This window comes from Anomaloglossus baeobatrachus, chromosome 10 (genome assembly GCF_048569485.1).
Source record: "Anomaloglossus baeobatrachus isolate aAnoBae1 chromosome 10, aAnoBae1.hap1, whole genome shotgun sequence".
NCBI lineage: Eukaryota > Metazoa > Chordata > Amphibia > Anura > Aromobatidae > Anomaloglossus > Anomaloglossus baeobatrachus.
In genome coordinates, this window is record NC_134362.1 from 45,443,125 (window position 1) to 45,470,604 (window position 27,480).

The 27,480-nt window shown below is 46.0% G+C and overlaps 1 protein-coding gene across 1 annotated transcript; it reads right to left on the reverse strand.

The window, feature by feature from the left end:
- LOC142254569 (transmembrane protein 272-like) lies at positions 1–27,480 on the reverse strand. Its single transcript, XM_075325681.1, has 6 exons — positions 27,420–27,480; positions 25,957–25,987; positions 21,478–21,537; positions 17,012–17,188; positions 14,341–14,509; positions 1–2,484 (listed from the first exon to the last, which is right to left on the reverse strand). The coding sequence occupies exons 2-6, from the start codon at positions 25,976–25,978 to the stop codon at positions 2,475–2,477; spliced, it is 438 nt and encodes a 145-aa protein (XP_075181796.1). The 5' UTR covers positions 25,979–25,987; positions 27,420–27,480; the 3' UTR covers positions 1–2,474.

Sequence of the window (27,480 nt, forward strand, 5' to 3'; positions counted from 1 at the left end):
CTGATGATTCAGATCCAAAACACTGATGACACAAGTACCGTTTTTTTGTGTTTGTGAAAAATACTGATGTCTGAACCAGGCCTTAGGCGGGCTTTGCACACTACGACATCGCAGGTGCGATGTCGGTGGGGTCAAATTGAAAGTGACGCACATCCAGCATCGCATGCGACATCGTAGTGTGTAAAGCCTAGATGATACGATTAACGAGCGCAAAAGCGTCGTAATCGTATCATCGGTGCAGCGTCGGCGTAATGCATAATTACGCTGACGCGACAGTCCGATGTTGTTCTTCGTTCCTGCGGCAGCACACATCGCTGTGTGTGAAGTTGCAGGAGCGAGGAACATCTCCTACCGGCGTCACCGCGGCTTCCGTAGGATATGCGGAAGGAAGGAGGTGGGCGGGATGATTACATCCCGCTCATCTCTGTCCCTCCGCTCCTATTGGCCGCCTGCCGTGTGACGTCGCAGTGACGCCGCACGACCCGCCCCCTTAATAAGGAGGCGGGTCGCCGGCCAGAGCGACGTCGCAGGACGGGTGAGTCCATGTGAAGCTGCCGTAGCGATAATGTTCGCTACGGCAGCTATCACAAGGATATCGCAGCTGCGACGGGGGAAGGGACTATCGCGCTCGGCATCGCAACATTGGCTTGCGATGTCGCAGCGTGCAAAGTACCCCTTAGTGTTTGGTCAGTGTCCGTTTTCACCATCAGTGATGTTCTCATATTCCAGTATTTGAATAGCTGACGTCTAAACGAGGTCTAAGGCCACATTCACACGTCTCCAGGTTCCATGAACATGTTTTACGCATATTTTTTGCTGACATAACATGTACCCATTCTAGTTTATGAACAGTTTGACATCCAAATACTGATATAAAAATACTGACCAAACACTGACATGTGAATAAACCATAGAGGTGGCTCATACAAATATTTCATGGATAGGACTAATACTTAGTCTCTTCACATGTCGATGATTTTCTGGAGACAGAGTAGTCCACATGTAATAGAGGAGACATATCCGATACTGACCCAAATGTCTGGCATCAGTTTGCTGTCCATTTACTGTCTATGTAGTATAAGAAGCTGGAGAATGTTTTTTTTTTCCACCTGAGAAAAAGTGATGAAACTCTGATGGTAAAAACGGATACTGGCCAAACTATGATGAAGCTTTGAAGGGAATCTGTCAGCAGGTTTTTGCTACCTCATCTAAGAGCAGCATGATATAGGCAAAGAGACCCTGAGTTCAATGATGTATCACTTAGACTACTGTGTGCAGCCATTAGGCCACAGTGAAAGATTTTAGATTTTGCATGTAGCAGAGCTGGGAGAGCTGACCCCGCCCATACCAGGCTTTCAGTGTACATTCCATAGTAGACAGAAGCTGCTAATCACAAAATGAGGCGGAGTCAGACTTCAGCTCATGCACTGCTGAGATCCACTAATGATGAAGATAAGAGGCTTAAAATAACATTGCAGGTAAATAAAATAAAACTGAGATAACAGACACAGGGCTGAGGTTTCTGTTTAACTCTTACAGCATGCTGTCTTCAGATTACAATGCAGAAACTTGTCTTGAAGGCCTTCTTGATACCTCTATGTTTCTGGTTCATGTGGTTTCATTTTTTTTTTTACGGTACAGCACATATCTATTATAACCTATGGGGCTGCTTACATGTCCGTGTTGCCGGTACATGTAGCATCCATGTTTTACAGATACAACACATACCGATTATAGCCTACGGGGCTGCTCACGTCTGTGTTTTTATGTGAACCATGTGTCCATGCAACACACTTGGAGACACGTCCGTTTTTTTCCGGCAGCATGGATGACAATGGCCAATACAAGTCAATGGCTCCGTGAGAAACGCATACAGCACACGGATGGCGTCCGTGTCTCATCCGTGTGTCATCCATGATCTGTTCGGGTTTAACATTGCAAAGTATAGGAGAATCTTTTTAATTTCATTCATTCTTTATCCATACAGGAAAATAAAATAATGCAAAGATGCAAAACATTTACACCATTTTTTTCGCATACGTGTTTTATACGGATGTGTGACGGAGACCTAATAAGAAAAACTAATGAAACTTTGACCAAACGTCTTGTACAAGAAAAGTCACTGACATCTGAAGATTCGTACCAGAAACTTGGAACTCCATCATCATTTTTTTTTCCATACAAGAAAAACGGATAAAAATTGATTTTTTTTTCTTGCGCATAAGAATAAAAAAAATACCCAAAAACCTGTCGTGAATATACATTATTGCTCCACAGTTAGACGTGTCACATTTTTATATTACAGGATTCATGATACAGTCCTCTGTCTGGTTAGAAAAATCATTAAGCGAAGCCGCCATGGTAGGTGAATCTGCTCACATATGAAGGATTCTAAGATTCGCATTCCGCCTTCTTTTCACCTATCATCATTTTCTGGTAATTGCGGCTCCGATTTCTGTTCACTATGCGATTTGTCACTCAAGCCTAAAACACAATAGGGGGGGGGAGAAAAATAATTATAATTAATTATAATTTTATTCATTTATATAGCGCTATTAATTCCACAGCGCTTTACATACATTGGCAACACTGTCCCCATCGGGGCTCACAATCTAGAGTCCCTATCTGTATGTCTTTGGAGTGTGGGAGGAAACCGGAGACCCCGGAGGAAAGCCACGCAAACACTGGGAGCACATACAAACTCCTTGCAGATGGTGTCCTTGGTGTGATTTGAACCCAGGACCCCAGTGCTGCAAGACTGCAAGAAACATCAGCAAAAGATTACTTTTCATGTATCTAGCAAAGAAGTAAAAACTGCAATGTCATAATTATGTAATGCCAGCACCACCTACTGCGATACAGTGACAAAAAAAGAGACGTGTTACTCCTGTGTTTCCTCGAAAATAAGCCCTAGCAGGAATTTCTTGCTTTTTCGGAGTAAGCTTAAATATAAGTCCTGCCCAGAAAATAAGCCCTAGCAGGGTTCTTCAGCATTTTTGGTCTAAGGCTTAAATATAAGCCCTACCTAGAAAATAAGCCCTAGCAGGGTTCTTCAGCATTTTTGGTCTTAAGGCCGCTTTACACGCAACGACATTGCTAACGAGATATCGCTGGGGTCACGGAATTCGTGACGCACATCCGGCCTCGTTAGCGACGTCGTTGCGTGTGATACCTACGAGCGACCGCTAGCGATCAAAAACACCTCGGTTACTTACCGATAGCCGGTTTTTCCAGAACCCATGACAGCACCACGTGAGAGAGGGATCCGCCCAGCGAGGACAGGAAACCATTCTGAAATAAAAGGGCGGTACCTCTCCCCTTCGTCAGTTGATTACCGAGAATTGAGAGGACCTCCAACAAACGTTAGAACTTAACTCTATCACCAACTATAACACACACATGCACACCCAGAATAGTGCACACTAAGGGTGAAAAGGGAGGGATTATATGGGTGCTGTCATGGGTTCTGGAAAAACCGGCTACCGGTAAGTAACCGAGGTGTTTTCCCCTCACCCATGACAGCACCACGTGAGAGATTTCCAGAGAATAACGTAGTAGGGAGGGACCAACGTCTCAATCACCCTTCTACAAAACGAGAAATCAGCCGAGGAGGATAGATCTAACCGATAGTGACAGAAGAAAAAGGAGAATGTGAAGACCAGGTAGCGGTCCTACAAATCCGGTCAATAGATACTTGCGTCTTCTCAGCCCCGGAGGGCGACACCGCACCGGTGGAAAGGGCCCTTAAGCCCTCAGGGAAGGGAGCCCCACTAGATGAGTAGGCTAAGCAATGGCCTCCCTAATCCACCTAGAGATAGTGCAGTTTCACACCCACAGACCTTTCCTACTACAGAGAGGGCTATGAAAAAGTACTGTTTTCCCCACACTATACGTCACTGAGAAGTAGAGAAGCAGGGCCCTATGAACCTCCAATGTATGAATCTGTTTTACCCCTGTATTTGTAGGATTGCCGCAAAAGTAGGGAGGATTATACCCTGCGTGCTATGGAATCGAGAGGCGACCATTGGGAGAAAGGGTCCTATTAACACCTGACCCGGCCTATCGTTGAACAACTGAGCGTAGGGCCGTACTACCGAGAAGGCGTGTAAGCACTAATTCTGCGAGCGAACGCCAAGGCCCAGAGCAAAATCGTTTTCAATGTTAGGGAGATTTTTTTTTTTTTGGCAATAGGTTCAAAGGGAGGACTTGTGAGGGCGTCCAACCCTAATTTGATCCCCCGGTGGAACTGTCAGGCATGAACTCACAACCCCAAAAACCTTGAACCCACCGGTCTGCTGCAAGTTTTCCAATGTATAAGGTTCCCAGGGCAGAACAGGAACCCCTAGAGTGTACACTGAGATTCCTAGATCAACCCCGTCTGCAAGAATACCAATTTGCACGGAATAGGAACTCATACCCAAGGGACCATTTGCAAAGAAGGGGAACTGTTGCCCCCCTCTCCCATAGAGTGTAGTGGTAACCGGTTTATGGCTCTTCCGCAAGGAAGAGACCGGGTCAGAGGAGAACCCTTGCGTATCAGCAACAACCTCTCAAGTTCCATGCTGCGAAATGAAAAAAAAACATTTCCTGCACGAGGAACACAGGTAACTGCACTAACAGGTCCGGAATCCCCGGCAGAACCCCAGGATCCGGGACAGACAATGTCCTCAGGAGAGAGAGCCATGGCCCCTTGGGCCAGAAGGGGGCGAGGGGAAGGACCCTCGCCCGAGCTTCCCTGAGCTCTTGGAGAACCATTGAGAGCATGACAACAGGGGGAAATGCATAGGCTATTCCGAAGGTCCATGAAATGGAAGTGCATTCACCGCAAGGGCTGGATTGCTGGGAACATGGAACCAGAAGTCCATATGCCAGTTTAGCCTGGAGGAAACAGGTCTCTCCGTGGTATTCTCCACAGAGCCACTACCGTTGAAAAGATCCGCGGATTCAGGGATCATTCCCCTTGCCGCGGTTGATAGCGCCTGAGGTAAGCTGCCAACTACAGGAACGGCCCATCGGGATTCAAACCCACAAGCTCACACATCCAAGGCCACAAGCTTACCACGAGACCATGGAACGAACATTGGCATTTAGAATCCAGTGAAGTGTAGAGCCGAAGGGGATTCTGTCCCGCCCAGTAAAGACCATAAGATGCCAGAATGAGGGATGGGGATCTTGCCCCCCCCCCCCAGCATTACAGTGAGGAGACGGTAGACTGAGTGACCAACAGCAACCGAACGAGCTGACCCTGGAGGGGGGGGCAAAGGGAATGTAGTGCTCGTTCTTCAGACCCTAGCGTCAAGAGGCGTGAGGGCTGTGCTGCTTCCTGCGCTGACCACCAACCCAGGGATATCTGCACCTGGAGGCGAGCATCCCCAACCGTACCGGCTGGCATCAGCAGTGACCACCTTCAGATGCCGAGGTAGCCAGGAACCCCACAGACAGGTTGCCTATGGATGTCCACCAAAGCAGGGAAGTCTCGACTGGCAAGGAGAGAATGACGTCCCCTTCGAAATATCATCCTAAGGGCTTTCCTTTTGTTCTTTTTTTTTTTTTTTGTTTTTGTTTTTTTTTTTGTTTGTTTGGCAGACAGGATTTGCCATTGGAGAGCCCTGGAGTGGAACAGGCCCCATGGAACCGCCGGTAAGCACAATATCATAGTGCCCCGCAGAGATATAGCGTGTCTCAGAGACATGATGGCATGGCAGAGTGCCCCCAGGGCCTATTCTGACACCTTGAGTATCTACTCTGCTGGAACAAAAGGGATAACCTTTGGAAGGGCTGCTTAGCGTCGGATACGTTCCCCAACGCATCTTCCAGCTGTTTACCAAAAGGAGCAGAGCGACATATGGCCCTGAACATAATTCATGCTTGGTTTGCAGGCATATGGGACAGCCCTTCAACCATAATGCCATTCTGGCCAGATTAGACAATCCTGCACAACGGGCTCCCAGCCTGATAGCATCAGCTGACGACTCTGCAAGAATGCCGCTGCTCCCTGCAGCAGTGGTAAGTTTAGAAAAAGATATACTCCCGAGTTTTATCCTTCAGCTGATCTACATCAGTTTGTAGCCAGATCCTGAGAATCACGGGCCGTGCAGGGATTTGGCAATAGCCGGCTTCAGAATTCCTGCTGATGTTTCCCACAAGTGCGTGCATACAGGAGCGTGCACATGGGACCTGGAGAGTGAGTGCCGTAGCTGACAGTAACAAGCCCCCACTGTTAGTGACAGCTGTTAAGACAGAGCTGTCACTGTGTACATGTCAATGTGTAGGCATGGACCCCAACTTATGCTGTATGTCATAGGGGTGTTGTTGCCAACCGTGGAGGCTGCCGCTGCTGAATTGTCACAAAGGAAGGGGCTGCTACAAACCATAGAGCAATACATTGTGAGGATTAGCTCAGGTAGGCATATCCAAGGTCACAGGACGACAGTATCTTCATAAAAAATTCCAGCCGGTTATGAAAAACTTGTCATAAACGGTAAACACTAAACATAACAGGCCTCTCCTGGCTTAAGGCAAAAACATAGCACAACCACATACCGTGGGCTTCCAGTCCAATACGGTCTCTATTGGAAGTGTGGCGCCTGTACACACTGGCTCCTGCCAGGGAACAACACTTGCTGTGGCTCCGTCCAAAAACCCAGAGACACTCTGCAGACTCCTGTCTGTCTCTCCACTCAAGGAGAGCTTTGGTCCAGTAGCCACAGCACTAACCAGCCTGGCTTGCACACCACTTCCAGTCTAAACCCAGACTGAATTCCAGAGCCCTGTGTTCAGCCTCCAACAGGCTGATACATCCAGAGTTCCCTGCTCTGCTCTCACACTCTGCAGAACACACACTGAGTCTCCTAATCAGACCGGACACACCCACAGGTGGAGGTCAGTGATTCTCCACCCTGCACAGTACACTGAGCTTATTAAAGGGAACCTGGCCCTTAGTTGCAGAAAGAAGCCTTTGTGGAACTACAAGTCCCATAGCAACCTCTTCAGGTTAATATTGCAGCGACCTTCTCCACTGCGACATATAGCGACCATTTACCGTATTGGTGGTCGCTACCTCACAACATATACACATTTGTAACTCGCATGCAGCAATCCATAGATCGAAGCAGAGACATTGCCATCTATGCCCCACACAAGGGGTCTCCGACACACTGCCCGCAGGCCATATCGGCTCTCTGCACAGGGGACACTCCGTATGGATTTTAGGAGCCACCTAATGATGCAGATGACATTCACGAAGATCACTCACCACCACAGGAGATCAAGGGTACCGGTCCTGGAGGCTGCGTCGGAACATCCACAGGTCCCGCAGAAGTCGTGGAGCCACAAGAGGATTTGCCCTTCTGGCTATTGAGGCCGGGCAGGTCTGTTTCACTTAGAACGGTGACTGTTCATACGGCTATGCTGCCGGTGCTCCAGAGAGTGCTGCTGCCTTTCTGAAGCCATCCTGGGATGTAGGCACGAGCACCCGTGCTGCTCCTCCACCTTCCGGTCCCATAAGGTGCCCCCCCCGTTTCAATGCGCCCAGCGGTGTCCAGACGGCCGGCGTCTGCCCTGAAACACCGCCGCCTGCCCTTAAACACCGCCGCCTGCCCTGAAACACCGCCGCTGCTGCTGCATGGGCGCCACCATCCTCTTCAGGAGACGTCACGCAAGCACGCCTCCTGTACCCTGCATGCCTTGCGCGCGTCCCAGAGTGTGCCACATTCGGAAGTCCTAGGCAGCAGGGGAGCGCAAGGGGGGAGGACGGAGCGGCAGTCCGGAACCCCTGATGGGCCCTGCCACACCCCCCCGCACGGACACCAGGTTCCCTAAGGGCTGGTGGACGGCGCTTCCAGCCCCGAAGAACGGCACCGCAGGACTCACCCTGCTTTTCCGGACACCGGACGGGGCTGGGTAAATACAGCTTCTGTACTTCAAACTTCTTACTTCAACCGCCGTATTCCAGAACAAGGTCTCCCATCAAGGACAGGAAACCAACTGACGAAGGGGAGAGGTACCGCCCTTTTATTTCAGAATGGTTTCCTGTCCTCGCTGGGCGGATCCCTCTCTCACGTGGTGCTGTCATGGGTGAGGGGAAAATACTCACCTCATCGTTGATCGTTGACACGTCGTTCATTTCCCAAATATCGTTGCTGGTGCAGGACGCAGGTTGTTCGTCGTTCCTGAGGCAGCACACATCGCTCCGTGTGACACCCCGGGAACGACAAACAACACCATACCTGCGTCCTGCCGGCAACGAGGTGGGCGTGTCGTTAATGCGGCTCGTCTCCGCTTCTATTGGTGGGCCACTGTGTGACGTCGCTGTGACGGCGCACGAACCTCCCCCTAAAAAAAAAAAAAGAGGTTGTTCGCCGGCTACAGCGACGCCGCTAGGAAGGTAAGAAGTGTGACACGTCCTAGCGATATTGTGCGCCACGGGCAGCGATTTGCCCGTGATGCACAAACGACGGGGGGGTGCTTTCATGAGCGACATCGCTAGCAATGTCGCTGCGTGTAAAGCAGCCTTAAGGCTTAAATATAAGCCCTACCCAGAAAATAAGCCCTAGCAGGGTTCTTCCGCATTTTTGGTCTAAGGCTTAAATATAAACCCAACCCTGAAAATAAGGCCTAGTCGCGGTTCAATGATGAAGTGCCCATGCAGCTTAAAAAGTTAAAGAACAGGACACTTCATTATAGACAGCGAACACCCCACCAAAAAAGATAAGAAAGAAGAGGAGACCCCGTGATCATAATCCCCAGACTGAGATGTTGTGGTATGTGAGTGGCTGCGGTGGAACGCATTGAAGACATCTGGTGGAACGCATTGTTGCGCTCCACCACAGGTCCTCTCATTAACAGCGTCCCAGGTCCCCGTCTGCCAGCAGTAGTGCAGTGTCACCAGATGTGTGTGCCGGCCAGATGGAAGCAGGGGATGACCACTATGGTAAAAGACAGGGACCTACAGGAAGCGTCCGCTGAGGACCTAGGAGCGACGCAGATGTCTCTGGTGTTTGGTAAGTATGATTCTCCTGGGGTGGGAGTGTTCTGCCTTTTTGGGTGGGTGGAGTAAACTTACTCTCAACCTGTGTTTCTCTGAAAATAAGCCCTACCCCAAAAATAAGTCCTAGCAGGAATTTTCAGCATTTTCAATGTAAGGCTTAAATATAGGTCCTACCCCCAAAATAAGCCCTAGTTGCGAATCAATAATGAATTGTCTATGTAGCTAAAAAAGTTAAAAAATCCTACAGGACACTTTATTAGGCCTCTTTCACACGTCCCTGAAAATCATGCACGTTTTTCACGAACGTGTCAGAAGTGCGTTTTGCCCTTGGTGAGCCGTGTGTATGGCACACATGTGTTCTCCGTGTGTTATCCGTGATAACACACGGAGGACGGGAACTTTCTACTCACCTGGCGTTGCTGTCCGTGGTGCTGATCTTCGGTCTCCGGTCCTGCCGACTCCCCGCTGCTGCTGCTGCTTCCGGCCGCAGTGAAGTGAATATTCAATGAGCATAATGAGCGGGGGTCGGCAGCAAGTGACAGCAGCGGCAGAGACAGCAGGGCAGGAGAAGGTGAGTAAAGGTTTTTTTTTCTCACAGACACATGTCTTTTCTCCGGTGCGTGTCACACGGAACACATCCGTGTGGTCCGTTAGCATTACGTGTGACACGTTTGCGTTCCATTTGACACCTGTGATTTCAGAGAAAAATAGCCTTGTCGGCATGAGAAACACACGGACACACGTAAGTACGGAACGGACACACGTTCCGTGCGCAAATACTTACGTGTGTCCAAAACCATAGGAATACATAGGTCTACGTGTGTACGTGTCTCCGGTACGTGAGAAAACTGCCAAACACGTACTGGAGGCACGTACGTGTGAAAGAGGCCTTAAAGAAAGCAGACACCCCTAAAAGCGAGAAGAGAGACCCCGCAATCATACTCACTAGACCGATACATGTGGAACGTGAGGACCTGTGGTGGAACACATTGAGGATCTCCGGGGGAACGCATCAATGTGTTCCACCGCAGGTCCTCAATGCGCTCCACTACAGGTCCTCAAGTTCACAGGGTTCCAGGTCCCCCTGTCTGCTGGAAGCAGTGCGGTATCACCGTGTGGGTGATGTGATGTATGATGTGATGTGGGTATGTGATGGCCAGCTGGAAGCAGGGGAAGACCTCCATAGAAAGGTCTTGAATAAACTGAAGAATATCACCACCACCAGTTCAAGGAAGGAAGAGGTAGTTAAGCACCAATAGAATGCAGATGGTCAACAGCTTGGTGGAAGGAGGGCTCCTGCTGGGTCCAAAAGAGGGAGAGCTGAATCCAGCAGGAAAGTTACCTATACCAATGAATATTGATAGCAGGAACAATGGAAAGTCAGGGAGTATTCTGCGCAGTCAAACACTGTGACCTTCTACAGTCATGGCCAAAAGTTTTGAGAATGACACCAAAATTATATTTTCACATGATCTGTTGCCCTCTGGTTTTTAATTGTGTTTGTCTGATGTTTACATCACATACAGAAATGTAATTGCAATCATATTATGAGACCAAAAGGTTCTATTGACAGAATGAGTTAATGCAGCAAGTCAATATTTGCAGTGTTGACCCTTCTTCTTCAGGACCTCTGCAATTCTCCCTGGCATGCTCTCAATCAACTTCTGGACCAAATCCTGACTGATAGCGGTCCATTCTTGCATAAGCAATGCTTGCATTTTGCCAGAATTTGTTGGTTTTTGTTTATCCACCCATCTCTTGATGATTGCCCACAAGTTCTCAATGGGATTAAGATCTGGGGAGTTTCCAGGCCATGGACCCAAAATCTCTATGTTTTGTTCCATGAGCCATTTAGTGATCACCTTTGCTTTATGGCAAGGTGCTCCATCATGCTGGAAAAGGCATTGTTGGGCGCCAAACTGCTCTTGGACAGTTGGGAAAAGTTGCTTTTGGAGGACATTCTGGTACCATTCTTTATTCATGACTGTGTTTTTAGGCAAGACTGTGAGTGAGCCGATTCCCTTGGCTGAGAAGCAACCCCACACATGAATGGTTTCAGGATGCTTAACAGTTGGCATGAGACAAGACTGGTGGTAGCGCTCACCTCTTCTTCTCCTCCTAATAAGCTGTTTTCCAGATGTCCCAAACAATCGAAAAGGGGATTCATCTAAGAAAATGACTTTACCCCAGTCCTCAGCAGTCCACTCCCTGTACCTTTTGCAGAATATCAGTCGGTCCCTGATGTTTTTTCTGGAGAGAAGTGGCTTCTTTGAGGCCCTCCTTGAAACCAGGCCTGGCTCAAGCCATCTCCGCCTCACAGTGCGTGCAGAAGCACTCACACCAGCCTGCTGCCATTGCTGCGCTAGCTCGGCACTGCTGGTAGTCCGATCCCGCAGCTGAAACAGTTTTAAGATACGGTCCTGGCGTTTGCTGGTCCTTCTTGGGCGCCCTGGAGCCTTTTTGGCAACAATGGAAGGTCTCTCCTTGAAGTTCTTGATGATGCGATAGATTGTTGACTGAGGTGCAATCTTTGTAGCTGCGATACTCTTCCCTGTTAGGCCATTTTTGTGCAGAGCAATGATGGCTGCACGTGTTTCTTTAGCGATAACCATGGTTAACTGAAGAGAAACAATGATACCAAGCACCAGCCTCCTTTTAAAGTGTCCAGTAGTGTCATTCTTACTTAATCATGACTGATTGATCGCCAGCCCTGTCCTCATCAACACCCACACCTGTGTTAATGGAACAATCACTAAAACAATGTTAGCTGCTCCTTTTAAGGCAGGAATGCAATGATGTTGAAATGTGTTTTGGGGGTTGAAGTTCATTTTCTTAGCCAATATTGACTTTGCAAGTAATTGCTGTTAAGCTGATCAGTCTTTATGACATTCTGGAGTATATGCAAATTGCCATTAGAAAAACTTAAGCAGTATACTTGGTAAAAATTAATATTTGTAGCATTCTCAAAACTTTTGGCCATGACTGTATAGACCGAAACCACATGATTGTCTGTCACCTGTGACACGCTCATGTCAAAAACCCTCCCAAAATACTCAATATGTGAAAATGGCCTAGAAGGTGATTGATTTCATGAGTCTGTGTCTCAGTCCACTCAGCCTGACAGCTGCAGATTGTACTGAGCAGTGAAAGATCTCAGCAGGGAAGAGGGATATTGAGGAAGTTGAGTTAAACTTTTATAAAACCACTAGCTGTACTCCCGTCTTCGCCCAGGTTAATAACTGCTGTAAACAAAGTAGAATGTATTAACAAAAATGTATTCTGCACACAAAAACCACAAAACAAATAGATAGAAATGTAATTATTAAATTGTTGCCTATATTAACCAATCAGAGCTCAGATTAATTAACTGTAGCAAAATAGAAGCTAAGCTGTGATTGGTTGCTATTGGCAGCCTGATAAATCTCCAGGCAACAGAAAGCCCTCCCCCTGACAGTATATATTAGCTCACACATACACATTGGAACGCGTGGGGTTAAAATTTCGCCTCACAACATAGCACCCGGCACTGCCTGGGATAGTAAGGCGGGCTTTGCACGTTGCGACATCGGTAGCAATGTGTTACCGATGCTGCAGCCATAGTCCCGCCCCCGTCGCACGTGCGACATCTAGTGACAGCTGCCGTAGCAATTATTATCGCTACGGCAGCTTCACACGCACATACCTGCCGTGCGACGTCGCTCTGGCCGGCGACCCGCCTCCTTCCTTAGGGGGGCGGGCCGTGCGGTGTCACAGCGACGTCACACGGCAGGCGGCCAATTGAAGCGGAGGGGCGGAGATGAGCCGGATGTAAACATCCCGTCCACCTTCGTCCTTCTCATTGCAGCCGGCGGCAGGTGAGGTGATGTTCCTCGCTCCTGCGGCTTCACACACAGCGATGTGTGCTGCCGCAGGAACGAGGAACAACATCGTACCTATCGCACCATCGGCATTATGGAAATGTCGGAGGCTGCAGCGATGATACGATAACGACGCTTTTGAGCTCGTTCATCGTATCAAAAAGGTTTTACACGTTGCGATATCGACTGCGACGCCGGATGTGCGTCACTTTCGATTTGACCCCATCGACATCGCACGTGCAATGTCGCAATGTGCAAAGCCACCCTAACTGTCTCTCTGTTTCTCTCCCATTCTCTGTCTGTCTACCCCTTCTGTATATATCTCTCTGTCTCTCTCTCTCTCTTTGTCTGTCTGTCTCTTTCCCTGTCTGTCTCTTTCTCCGTCTGTCTCAATCTCTTTCCCTGTCTGTCTATCTATCTCTTTCCCGGTCTGTCAATCTATCTCTGTCACTTTCCCTGTCTGTCTCTTTCCCTCTCTTTCCCTGTCTGTCTCTTTCCCTCTCTTTCCCTCTCTTTCCCTGTCTGTCTCTTTCCCTGTCAGTCTGTTTCTTTGTCTGTGTCTCTCTCTTTGTGTCCGTCTCTTACCCTGTCTATGTCTGTTTCTTACCCTGTCTGTGTCTGCCTCTTTCCCTTTCTGTGTCTGTCTCTTTCCCTGGCTGCATTGTGACACGCCAACATTCCATATAAGGACGTGGCTGCACATTCTTCAGAAGTTCTGGCTGCACTGTGGCTCCCAGCTCCATTCGCTTTAATGGAGGCAGGTTTTTTGGTGAATAACTGCAAAGAGCGGGGTTAAAATTTCCCCTCAAAACATAGCCTATGACGCTCTCGGGGTCCAGAAGTGTGAGTGTGCAAAATTATGTGGCTGTAGCTGCGACGGTGCAGATTCCAATCCCGGACACACACACACACACACACACACACACACACACACACACACACAGCTTTATATATTAGATTGTAACATGGATCTTCCAAGTATATGCAGCATCCTCATCTGCTCTAAATGATCTAATCAATAATGGAAGCAGATTGTGTTGTAGAATCTGGTGCCAGATCCACTTTAATACACCATAAATTGCAATTGGTCAAATTCAATAATTAATGATACAAGTAATATGCAATAGTGATTTTTTTCACCCCTTCCCTAGACAATAATATATATATATATATATATATATATATATATATATATATATATATATATATATATATATACACACACACACACACACACACACACACACACACACATTATGTATATATATATATATATATATATATATATATTTAGTGTATGAATATGTATATAAATATATATATATATGTAACTACATTTTATATATATATATATATATATATATATATCTTTAAATATCATATATACATTTAGGGCAGTTTTATAAAGCTCCAGGATCAGGACTTACATTTGTCAATAACCAAGAGCATTAAAAATAGAAAAATTAAAAGCAAAAATCAGTAAAAACAACTCACCTTTCATAAAAACATATCTTTAATGAACAACCAATGCATGGAAATATCAAGCTAAGGCCAATAAGAACGTATTCAAATATCAAAACTCCAAAAGCAAAGTAGTAAAGCGTCTCGTTACACAGGTCCGGTCCTTTATCCTTACTGTACAGACTAAAGACCCAAATACTTCCTAAAATGGAGAAAAAAATATACAAAAATAAGCTTCAAATAAATATGAAATCCATTTCACTGGAAATTACATCAGAAACGTGAAGATGGGGCCCCAGTGGAAGACCCTAAGGGCAACTCACCCACCATGTGTCCGTCACTATATAATACTGGGGTCATATCTGGTGATAAATGTCTATTTGTTGTAATGTAATATATTTTCTAATACACCTTAATTAAAAAGTCCCTATAGTTACCTTTCTACTTTATCGAACTGCTTTATTTTTTTTACCTACTTTCATTTTGAGCAAATTTCGTTTGAAAACACTCAAACGAAGCGTCATCAGGGGTGCAGCCTTTTCCCCCATCTTGAAAGGAAGCGTCATCAGTGACGTCTGTTTCAGTGGCTGGGCTAGTCCCGGCTCCATTGAGCATTCGTCAGCTGTCAGTTCTGACATATGCTCAATACGAGCTTCCTTGTTACTGTGCAATATTCTTTTGAGTGCACAGTGACAGTGCACTCTCTCGCCGGCTCTAATGAGAATTGAGGAACCGGCAAGAGTGCACACTACCACTGCACATTGTAAGGTGGAACATGGTGAGCAGAGACTTAATGTCATGCGATGTGCTGCTCTATACACACCCGGTGTCATCGCGAATTTGGACTCTGTTTACATTGCAAAGTCTGACACGCCACTTGGTACTTCTCTGTTGTGTAGTCAGAACCAGGCATCTACCAGTTTTGTCCTCACTGGTGATCGATCAGGCAGGAATTAATTCCTGCTAGCCTGTGAGTTGCTACGAGGGTCACAGGTTACTGAAGACCTATCATAGCCACCCCCGCCCACTAAAAGATGGTGGATCCTGTTCCTCCATGCCAAATATAGTGAAAGAGATACCGGTCTTGATGTTTGGTGATTCAGCTGCCGGAGCACTGTTGTATGCTATCGTAGAGAGTTATGGAGATACCCTTGTCATTGTGTATTACCTTCCTTTTCTTTATTTCCCCCCTATACACATATTGTCTTTACTTCCATGGTTGACTGCTGTGTGAGTTTTAGGTCCTCCCTGTCTGTCTATTTCTGTGGGGAATTATCACTCCAGTCCCAACCCTTCCCGGGGTGAGGGAGAGGATATGAGATCAGGGCTTCTCAGGAGTTGGGTTACGCTGGGGGTCCAGCCCTTGCCACCATCAGACGTACCTCTGGGACCAGGGACAGTTAGGGCCTCCCCTAGCCTGAGGGTCAGTTTAGAAGTCCCGATTCCCAGTAACTCCATTACTACCATGACACTTAATTTACCTAATTGAGTCACGATTTCTCCACTCAATCGTCTTGAATGCAATGAGTGAGGTTTTTTTGCTCTATGGAATAGGGCCCTGATGAGCTGTCAGTTTGGTGAGTGACAACTCAGTCATCCTGTCTAGTGCAGAGACGTACTGAGTTGTCAGTATGTTGATTGACAGCTCAGCTGTTCAGTCTGGGATTGGGAGGTGCTGGGCTTCTTCAGAGTTTTCCCTGTTCTGAGTGATTGTAACATCTGCCCTTGACCACAGACTCAGGATGACTGTCACGGACAGACTAGAGGCTAGCCACCAAGTTGGCAGGATCTCAACAACCCTGAAACCCTTTAACCCCTGTACAGGGATTTGGAATTACACAAGGTCCAGGAGATCACTGCCTATGGAAGGCTGCAATCCAGGAAAGAGTGATTGTCAGGGAGGGTCCAAACCAGGAGGCACAAAAAGGCACAAAATCAGCAGGCAAGAAGGTGGTCAGGAAGTCAGGCAGAGGTCAAAACTAGAGATGGCAGTGAGGTACAAAAATGGCAGGCAGGAAAGTAGTCAATGAGCAGGCAGAGGTCAAAACACAGGGATCAATAGACAGGACAGAACAGGAACCAGACACTAGCAGGAATACAAAACTATCTATGGCAGTGACCAGCAGACAGGAGGAGGAATAAGAAGGTTGTGGTGTCTTCCCATTGGCTGTAGCTAAACTGTGGTAACTTCAGCTGGAAGACACACGCCACCTACAGTCAGCCAGTGGTACTGCAGGTCTCAGGGAAAACCAGCTTAGTGGATGGGCGGAGCCTGCGCCCACCAGAGCCACTGGCACTGACTCCTCTCCTATCACCAGCATAGTCCATGGTGGAAATACGGTAGTGCCTGGTGACCGAAGCAGAAGTCGCAGGAGCAGACTCTGGTGAGGACGTGACAGTGATTGCCCAGCTATTTAGCTGAGCTGTCAGTCTCAGTTCACTGCATGTTGGCCTTGTTTACCTGTCCTCTGTGTTTTGCTCTATTGCTGCCAGGCCTTGGACCTCCTCTAACCATCCGCTTGCCTCTTTGCTTTGATCCGCTATCCTCCTGGTATTCTGACCCTGCACCGTGACTTGACTACACCATTGTGTTTCCCCTTAGTTCATGATGTGCTCTCTTGGTATCTGATCCCGAAACGTTTGACTCCCCTGCCTCACGACTTGTCCCAATAACCTTTCCATTTTAATCATCAGAAATACCCACCTGTTATGAACCAAGCAAAGGTGAAAAATCCAATCAATCCTTCGAGAATTAAACTGCATATTTCCAACACACCTCTTAGAAGCAATATTAAAACTACCACCAAGTGTGTGACTCCAAAAGCCAAAAGAAAGATGGGTATGTACGGCTGGACTGGGCAATCGTCTTTGTATATGGCTCCTGTGTAAGAGAACAGGATAGTTGTCATTCGATAATTCTATAGACCAAGTCATTGAGAGTCATAACAGTACAGTGAGGATCCTTCCTTAACATGGAGTAATATTTTAAATAGGACAATCCCTTTAAGACAACCTATTGATAAAATGCGAAAAAATCACTGAAGATGCCATAATTAGGAATTTACCTGGTGAAATAAGTATGATTTGTAGTGTTTCTGGTTTGACCCTATGCCAGCCTTCATTCCTAATATTGACCAGGACTTAGATAGTGGTTACTCTCCTCTCAGGTACTGCAGCTCAACTCCTATAGAAGTGAATGCGATCCGAGCTGCCATTTTAGGCAATGTTCACTACTAGTGATGAGTGGACGCATACTGTAAAAGCCCGGATCCGCGTGGTTTCAAAGGTACCCAGATACCGCACCCAGGCCCGGGATTCTGGGTGTTGATTCAAATCCGGCACCGGAGAAATTAAAAGAAAAAATAAAGAAAATAAGTGCTTCGTACTTACCGAGGCTCCATCACGGCCTTACACTATTCTCCTTCACTTCCTTTGCCACTCATTATTGCTCATCCATATGCACTGATTTCCTCACCCACCGGCATCTGTGATTGGTTGCAGTCAGATGTGCCCCCAGCCTGTGTGACAGCGTCTGACTGCAACTAATCACAGGCGCTATCATGCGGTATCATGGTATAAAAATAAATAAATAAAATATTTGGCATTGGGTCCCCCCATATTATGATACCCAGCACAGATAAAGCCTACGGCTACAGGCTGCAGCCCCCAGCTGTATGCTTTATCTGTGTTGGTATCAATATAGCGGGGAATACTATGCCAATTGTTTTATTTTAATTATTTTTATACCACGATAGACGGCGTCTGTGACTGGAAGCATCAGACCCGCTGTCACTCAGGGTGGGGGCTCATCAGACTGCAACCAATCACAGACGCCTGTGGGCAGGGAAAGCAATGCATATGCAATGAATGCCAATGCACAGCACCAAAAGGGAATGTGAGGCCTGGAAGAAGTGTACAGCCACACCGGAGCCTCGGTATGTACAGCGCACCTGCTCCTATCCCCCTATCCATTCTACCAACATTTTTAGTCGCCAGATTCTAGTCCTCATAGACTTATATGGGGACCAGAATGCAGCCCGGAACTGGATTTTAAAAAACGGCAGGGAATGTGCTGCAGCCGTGCCGGAGCCTCGGTAAGTACAGCGTGCCTGCTCCTATCCCCTCTATAAGATCTTTAGTCACCAGATTCTGGACCCAAAAGTGTTATATGGGGACTGGAATTTAGCCCGGAACTGGATTGTAAAAACCAGATCACTGGCATCCACCAATCCCGGTTATCTGTGAGTCCGCACATCACTATCCACTGCACAATGTAGACTGCTGTGGTGTGCCATTTCATACACTGCTGACATTGGGATGCCATAAGTTTGCACTTTGGGGGGAGAGCAGAGTGTCAGACCCCTACCATATTGATGTTCTATACGAAGGGGTACTTTGCACGTTGCGACATCGCAAGCCGATGCTGCGATGTCGAGTGCGATAGTCCCCGCCCCCGTCGCACATGCGATATGTGGTGATTGCTGCCGTAGAGAACATTATCGCTACGGCAGCTTCACACGCACATACCTGCTCGGCGACGTCGTTGTGACCGCCGAACAATCCCTCCTTCAAGGGGGAGGTGCGTTCGGCGTCACCACGACGTCACTAATCGGCCGGCCAATAGAAGCGGAGGCGCGGAGATAAGCGGGACATAACATCCCGCCCATCTTCTCCCTTCCGCGTTGCCGTCGGGACGCAAGTAAGGAGATGTTTGTCGCTCCTGCGGGTTTACTCACAGCGATGTGTGGTGCTGCAGAAACGACAAACAACATCGTACCTGCGGACGACCCGACATTATGAAAATGACCGACGCTACACAGATTAACGATTCGACGCTTTTGCAATCGTTTATCGGCGCATCTAGGATTTACACGTTGCGATGTCATTACCGGCGCCGGATGTGCGTCACTAGCGACGTGACCCCGACGATATTTCGGATGCGATGTCACAACGTGTAAAGTACACCTAAGACTAGGTTCAGATGATTGTATTTGTGGGGTGTTTGCTATCCAAAAAACAAAAATCGGATTGCATTCGGACCAATGTTATTCCATGGGCCCATGCATAAGTCTGATTTTGAGTTTGTCCGAACTGGGGGGGAGGGGAGGGGAAGAAGGCGAGTGAAGGGGGAATAGGAGGGAGGGGGAAAAAAATTGTTGCATGCCCGAGTTGCTGCCATAAATCAGATCGCACTCAGCCATATAAGTCAGTGGGTCTGTAGACGAAAATTGGACTGCACTCAGATGACATCCAAGTGCAGTCCAGTTTTCGTGCACTGACAGAATAGAGAAGATGGAGACATTTTTTTCCTATCATTTCCACATTTGAGAAAATCAGATGAATCTCTGATTAGCAAAATTGATCCGATTTTATTGGATGAGAAAACAAAAACAACAAACAGTCATGTGCACCGAGCCTAAGGATAGGTTAGCAGTACAGAGCAATGCGCGACAAATAAGAGCAGGTTTATGTTCTTGTCCCCGGTTAACCTCTGGTTCTCTAATGTCTTAGGTTATTATTGGGTAAGATTCTTTGCTTCTTCTTCTGACTCATTGTCTTTTCCCTTTTTCTAGATGTGATTTGGCTACGTTCCCACAATGAGTTTTTGATGTTGCAGATTTTCTTCCCCCTTTAATTACATGTGATTATTTGCTGCTTTTTTTCATTACTTTTTTTACATTTTGCTTTTATCACATTTTTGACGCTGCGGTTTTTATCTCTTTTTATGATTTCATGCTTTATATAAAACCCCTTTGTTTTTTATACTTGGCTCTGACAGAACGGTTCTTCCACTCTCTCCCTTCAGTTTTCTGGTATTGACCCATAGCCTCGGTCATGTCCCATGCTGTCTGCTTATACTTTGGCATCTGATGACACCTCAGCGCATAGTTAACATCTTTTAAAGGGAATCAGCAGGTTTTTTGCTATGTAATCTGAGAGTAGCAAGATGTAGGGGCTCAGACCCTGATTCCATTGATGTGTCAGTAACCAGGCTGTGTGATGTTGTTTCACTAAAAACAGTGTTTTGTCCCCAGGAGATTATCACTAGGTGACTCATGCCATGTAGTCCTCCTGCTATGTATAACCACGCCCTCTCCACTGATTGACAGCTTTCTGCCTATGCACAATATAAACAGAAAGCTGCCAATCAGTAGGAGATTATCACTACAGCACTAGGTGACTCATGCCATGTAGTCCTCCTGCTATATGTAACCCCGTCTCCACCACTGATTGGCATCTTTCTGCCCATGCACAGTGTAAACAGAAAGCTGCCAATCATCAGAAGATTATCACTACAGCACTAGGTGACTCATGCCATGTAGTCCTTCTGCTATGTGTAACCCCATCTCCACCACTGATTGCCAGCTTTCTGCCCATTCACAGTGTAAACTGAAAGCTGCCAATCAGCAGGAGATTATCAGTACAGGACTAAGTGACACATGTCATGTAGTCCTCCTGCTATGTATAATTAATCAAGCCTTCACCACTGATTGCCAGCTTTCTGCCTATGCACAGTGTAAACTGAAAGCTGCTAATCATTGGTCGGGGCGGGGTTATACAGGGCTGGTAGATCTACCGTAGAAAAAACTAGGATATTATCAGTATGACAGCAAGCAGCCCAGGAAGTGACACATCGCTGGAATCAGGGTCTCTTCCCCTATATTAAGCTGCTCTCAGACTAGTAAAAACTGGGTGACAGATTCCCTTTAATGACAATCTAAGCATTTTTGATTCACCTCGAATTAGAACGATGTGTATTGAATTTAACATCTGAATTCAAGAGAAGCTCCCAAATTCAATTTTCAGAAGATCATCTCTTTATTTAAAGAGAACCTGTCACCATGAAAATGCATCAAATCTGCAGGCATCATGATATAAGAGCAGGGAGAGTGGAGCAGACTGATCTATTTTTGTGAGAAAAGATTCCACTTATCCTGTGTTTCAACTGTTTAGCTCTCTGCTCTTTCTGAGGCTTTCAGTCCTGTGGGCGGTCCTATCAGTGACTGACAGCTCTCTCTGTGTGCACACTTATACAAAGCAGTCTGTCACTTGCTGATAGAAGCGCCCACTGAGCTGAAAATCCAAGAAAGAGCAGATTAAACGGTTGAAGCACAGGATATACAGAATCTTTTCTCACAAAACTACAGTAATGTCATTAGTATCACTTACCGATTGCAATCATGGCTATGCTTAGTCCAGTCCAAACAGTCAGACTAATGATTTGCAAACCTAAAAATGAAAGATTATAAATTATTTTTTTTTAAATTCCATTTTATACTACAAATTTAACTAAAAATTTGCTGTGCTCCTGAACCTTTTTGTACTGTGATTGTGCGACTTTTGTTGCTCAGCGCTTTATACGCCAGTTGTGCATTAGTCCTTCACGACACAATCACCGTAGGATACAATATTACTTACTATGTTATTGTCATGCGCTGTTCGGATCCGAACTCGCGAATTACAGCAACATCATCGGACCCTGTTCACATTGCAGAGTCCAACAGGCAACCTGGTGTCTCTTAAATGCTCTGCTGGGCGTCGGCTGAGTTGTTTTCGCTGCTCCCAGCCATGCTCCCTTTTTAGATCTGTGTGCAACTCTTCTGAGAGTCGGTGTGCTGATCACCATCCACAGCTGGGAATGAATGAGAAAAGGATCCAGGGCATTGCTTCACACAATTATTCACCTGTTTTACAGTCCAAAACACACTGGTAGAGATCGGTGCTGCTCTGGGGTGCACATGATAGGAAAGACAATGTTTCATATGGAATTGTAGAAAATGGCACTCACCAGATCTTGCTGTGCAGAAGATTATTTTATTCAAACGTGGAGGTTACATGTGTGGGGGGGTCGGCGGGGAGGGAGTGCATGCCGGACACGTCAGACGACGGGCGTTTCGCACTTACACTCAGTGCTTCAGCTGGACCAGCTGAAGCACTGAGTGTAAGTGCGAAACGGCCGTCGTCTGATGTGACCGGCATGCACTTCCTCCCCGCCGACCATCCACAGCTGGGCTCTTCCTATTTAAGGCTGGAGAGAATGTTAGGAGATCGCCGAAGATAGCTTCAGCGATCCGGGTCTTTGTGGTTATCCACAGTTGCTATTTTATGTGGTGTGGTTGTTTCCCTGTTGTGAGTTTATTCTCTACCCGTTTCTTTATTCCCTTGTACACATATAGTCTCTCCTTTGTGTTTGAGTGCAGTGTTTACGAGGTTTCGTTCTCCCTTGTCCGTGTCTTTTCTGTGGGGAATTGTTACTGGATTTCTGGCCCGCTGGAGTAAGATCAGGGCTTGGACAGGAGTCAGGGTCATGCTGGGGGTTCGGACCTGGCTACTATCTAGTCTACCTCCGAGATAAGGGACAGCACAGGATGTCAAGTCTGAGGGCCAGCCTAGGGGCCCCTGTTCTGTCAGTACATACCCTGTGACAGTTCTTTGCTGGTCTGATTTATGGACCAGTCTACTGCATGTAAATATCAGGCACCTCGGCCAATATGTGAACAAGCAGACGCCGTTGCACACGGAGCCAGTCACGTCCGCAATATGCTGCGTTTTAGGACAGCAATGTGAACCCAACCTGACTGGAAGATCTAACCGACTACAATGAGCATTTCACTGTTATCGGGTACCTGCACTATTTGGCTGTCTAGTAGCACCTTTCTGCAGTAAAGTGTGGTACTACACTACATGTTCTGTACTGAATGAACCACTTCTTTGTTAACCACCTATCATTGCTGAGTTGGATCAATATCGAAAATGTTTCCGCGATTTTGAATGGACCACTCAATCCGGAAAAAATCATAGACATGTGAACAGCCCCACACATGTGAATGAGCCCTTACCGGAACCCCTGCAGCTGTTCACTCCCACTCATTGGGGCGGCTCAGGGAGCAGCTAGAGTCACCAATCACTATTCAGCGAGCCCGTGGTTATCATTACCCCCTGCGCCTTGTCTGACAGTTTGCTCTGCATAGGCTGTCAATCAAGGTGCAGGGGGATTTAACTGTGCTGTCTTAGTGCAGTAAAAAAACATTTTTGTAGTTGTAATGTTCCTTTTAAAGATTCACCCGCACTGTCCTTACAGGGAACCAATAATCATGTTTTCCCATTGTTAAATGTCTGTACGTACATTATATCCTAACAATCTGTTCTGTGAGCCTCCATCCCAAAATACCACTAAAAATATCTCTATTCTCTGCACTTTTGCATTGTATTTGGCACAAAGGGGTTCATTGGATGTGTATGGACCAACTGCGGCGCCACCTGTGAGCTCAATCAAAGGTAGAGGAGTCCAGTCGGCGCCAAGGTTGGTCTACATAAATCCAGTGAACCCCTTGGTGCCCAGCAATCCAATGGGTATGTATGGACCAACTGCAGCACCTCCTGTGAGATCAAAGGTGGAGGAGCCTAGTCAGTGAGCTCCTTGGAGGCACCAAGGTTGGCCCACACACATCCAGTGAACCCCTTGGTGCCCAGCAATCCAATCGATGTGTATGGACTAACTGCATTGCCTCCTGTGAGCTCAATCAAAGGTAGAGGAGCGCTGTCAGTGAGCTCTCTGGAGGCACCAAGATTGGTCTACACACATCCAGTGAACCCCTTGGTGCCCAGAAATCCAATGGATGTGTATGGACCAACTATACCGCCTGCTATGAGCTCTAAGGTAGAGGAGCCCAGTAAGTGAGCTCCTTGGAGGCCCCTAGGTTGGCCCACACACATCTAGTTAACACCTTGGTGCCCAATAACCCGATGTGTGTGTATGGACCAACTGCAGCGCCACCTGTGAGCTCAATCAAAGGTAGAGGAGCCCTGTCAGTGAGCTCTCTGGAGGCGCCAAGGTTGGTCTACAAAAATTCATTGAACCCCTTGGTGCCCAGCAATCCGATGGGTATGTATGGACCAACTGCAGCGCCTCCTGTGAGTGTCAGTGAGCTCCCTGGAGGCAGGTTGGTCCATATACACCAATCAGATTGCTGGGCACCAAGTGCCATATAGGAGAGTGAGGAATACACATTATTTTTAGCAGAATGCGAAGCTGCAGGAGGGCACGGAACAGATCGCTATGATCGTATTTAGGATTACTGTACGGATGCCAGTTTAATAATGGGAAAACTGATGACCAGTTCCCTTTCATCGCTCTCTCTTACAGTCTATAATATCAAAATCATCACCACTTTCATGCCTTTAACTAACAGAGAAGTTCTTGATTGAGGGAGATACATAATTTTTGCCTTAGTGATCAAATATTTACTTTAACCATCACCAACATTTATTACAATGCGCCTATTGTTTTGTGTGTTTATATATATACCGTATATATGTATATATATATATATATATATATATATATATATATACACGGTATATATATAGAGCTCTGGCGAAAATTCGGAGACCACTTCCAAATTTTCACTTTTCCTGATTTTTCTCTTTATATTTTTGGGTAAAATGGAAATTGTTCTTTTATTCTATAAACTACTGACAACGTCTCCGAATTTCCAAGCAATAAATTTTGTATTTATTTTCTGAAAATGAGAAATGGTCAGAATAACAAAACAATGCATTGCTTTCACACCTCAAATAATGCAAAGAAAACAAGTTCATATTCATTTAGAAACAACAATACTAATAATGTTTTACCTCACGGAGAGTTCAGAAATCAATATTTTGTGGAATAACCATGATTTTTAATCCCAGCTTTCATGCGTCTTGGCTGCTTTCCACCAGTCTTCACGCTGCTTTTGGGTGACCTTATGCCACTCCTGGTGCAAAAGTGTAAGCAGTTCTTTTGTTTGATGGCTTGTGACTATCCATCTTCCTTTTGATTACATTCCAGAGGTTTTCAATGGGGTTCACGTCTGGAGATTGGACTGGCCATGACAGAGTTTTGATGTGGTGGCCCTTCATCCACACATTGATTGACCTAGCTGTGTGGCATGGTGCATTGTGCTGCTGGAAAAACCAGTCCTCAGAGTTGGGGAACATTGCCTGAGCAGAAGGAAGAACTGTTTTTCCAAGATAACCTTGTATGCGGCTTGATTCATATGTCCTTCGCAAAGTTTATATTCCACAAAATATTGATTTCTCAACTCTTTCAGAGTTAAAACATTATTAATATTGTCGTTTCTAAATGATTATGAACTTGTTTCTTTGCATTGTTTGAGGTCTGGAAGCACTGTGCATTGTTCTGTTATTTTGACAATTTCTCATTTTCAGAAAATAAATACAAAAATTTTTGGCTTGGAAATTCGGAAACGTCAGTAGTTTATAAAATAAAAGAACAATTTACATTTTACTCAAAAATATAAAGAGAAAAATCAGAAAAACTGAAAATTTGGAAGTGATCTCCTAATTTTTGCTGTATATAAAACAAAACAATATTAAAGGGGATTCAAACGGCATCTTTAGTGGCCAGAAAATGCCAAAATGAAATATCACATAAGCATGGCATTTCAGGTTCACAACCATGCTCTTCTCTACTATCTATAACACCCCAATAATATGTTTTTGGGGTAAATTAATTGTCTATCACAGCACAGATTATATCACCTCTGCAGCTTTCAATACCCAATTTCAATTTAATTGTATAGTAAATATTTACATTTGGAAGTCACTTTGTACAGAAAAGGTTTCAAAGAGATACACACTTACATAAAGTGCAGGAAGACTCCATTATTCCAGTCTGCAAAACACAAATGACTTAGATACAATAGATGTACAGCTACAATAGATAACATAGATACAATATATCTTAATATATAAAGCTGAGAGTATGTGTCTGTGATGAGTGTGTGTGTGTGTGTGTGTGTGTGTGTCAATGTGTGTGTGTGTGTGTATGTGTGTGTGTGTATGTGTGTGTGTGTGTGTCTGTGATGTGTGTGTGTGTATGTGTGTGTGTGTGTGTCTGTGATGTGTGTGTGTGTCAGTGTATGTGTGTGTGTGTATGTGTGTGTGTGTGTGTCTGTGATGTGTGTGTGTGTCAGTGTGTGTGTGTCAGTGTGTGTGTGTATGTATGTGTGTGTGTCCGCTAAAGGAATCCACACCGTCGCATTTACAATCATGACATTTTTCACAGATACCTCAAGTGATTCAGGGAACGTCATAACGTCATAGACTATGTTTTAGGGGAAAATTTAACCCCACGCTTTACAATTATTCACAAAAAAAACCTGCCTACATTAAAGTCAATGGAGCTGGGAGCTACAGATCATTAATAGGAGCTGTGAGTGGTTGCTATAGGAACAAAGGACATTCATAGTATAAGAAGCTTATGTGTGAGGTAATATGATTTCTGTGGAGAGACAGACAGAGAAAGAGACAGAGAGAAAAACAGAGAGACAGAGAGAAAGATACACAAAGAGAGACAGACAGATAAAGACAGAGAGAGAAACAGGGTCAGAGACAGTCAGAGAGACTGAAAGCTACACAAAGAGAGACAGAAAGAGAGACAGACAAACGGATAGAGAGACAGACAGAGGGAAACACAGGTAGATAGAGAGACAGAGAGGGAGAGAGACAGACCTAGAGAGAGACAGAGATGGATAGAGAGAGGCATAGAGACAGACAAAGAGAGAGAGGCAGTCAGAGAGAGGCAGGAAGAGACAGAGAAACACAGAGAGAGAAAGAAGTGGATAGATAGATACAGAGAGAGAAAGACAGAGAGACAGAGAGCTATAGAGAGAGACATAGAAAGACTGATAGAGACAGACAAAGAGAGAGAGAGGCAGACAGAGAGAGGCAGGGAGGGAGAGGCAGACGTCAGAAACAGACAGAGAGGGATACAGAGAGACAGGTATAGAGAGAGAGAGAGACAGAGACAGATGAGACAGACAGAGGCAGACAGAGACAGGCAGAGAGAGTGGTAAGAGAGACACTTAGTTACTATCCCAGGCAATACCGGGTACTACAGCTACCGTAGTAGATACATAAAATTGATACAATGTATTCATAGACAGTAGAGAGATAAATATTAGATAGATGTAATAGATAATAGTTTCAATATATTCGCTTTTTGAAAATTATACATAAGATATTTTATTGTGTTCTTAACATTTACATTATCAGTCTTATTATGATATAATGTAAGACATACAGAAGAATCTAGGCACACATACCTCTGACGGTCAGCAGTCTGCAAAGTGACTAGAAAGACTGATACAATCTCTGACATCAGCA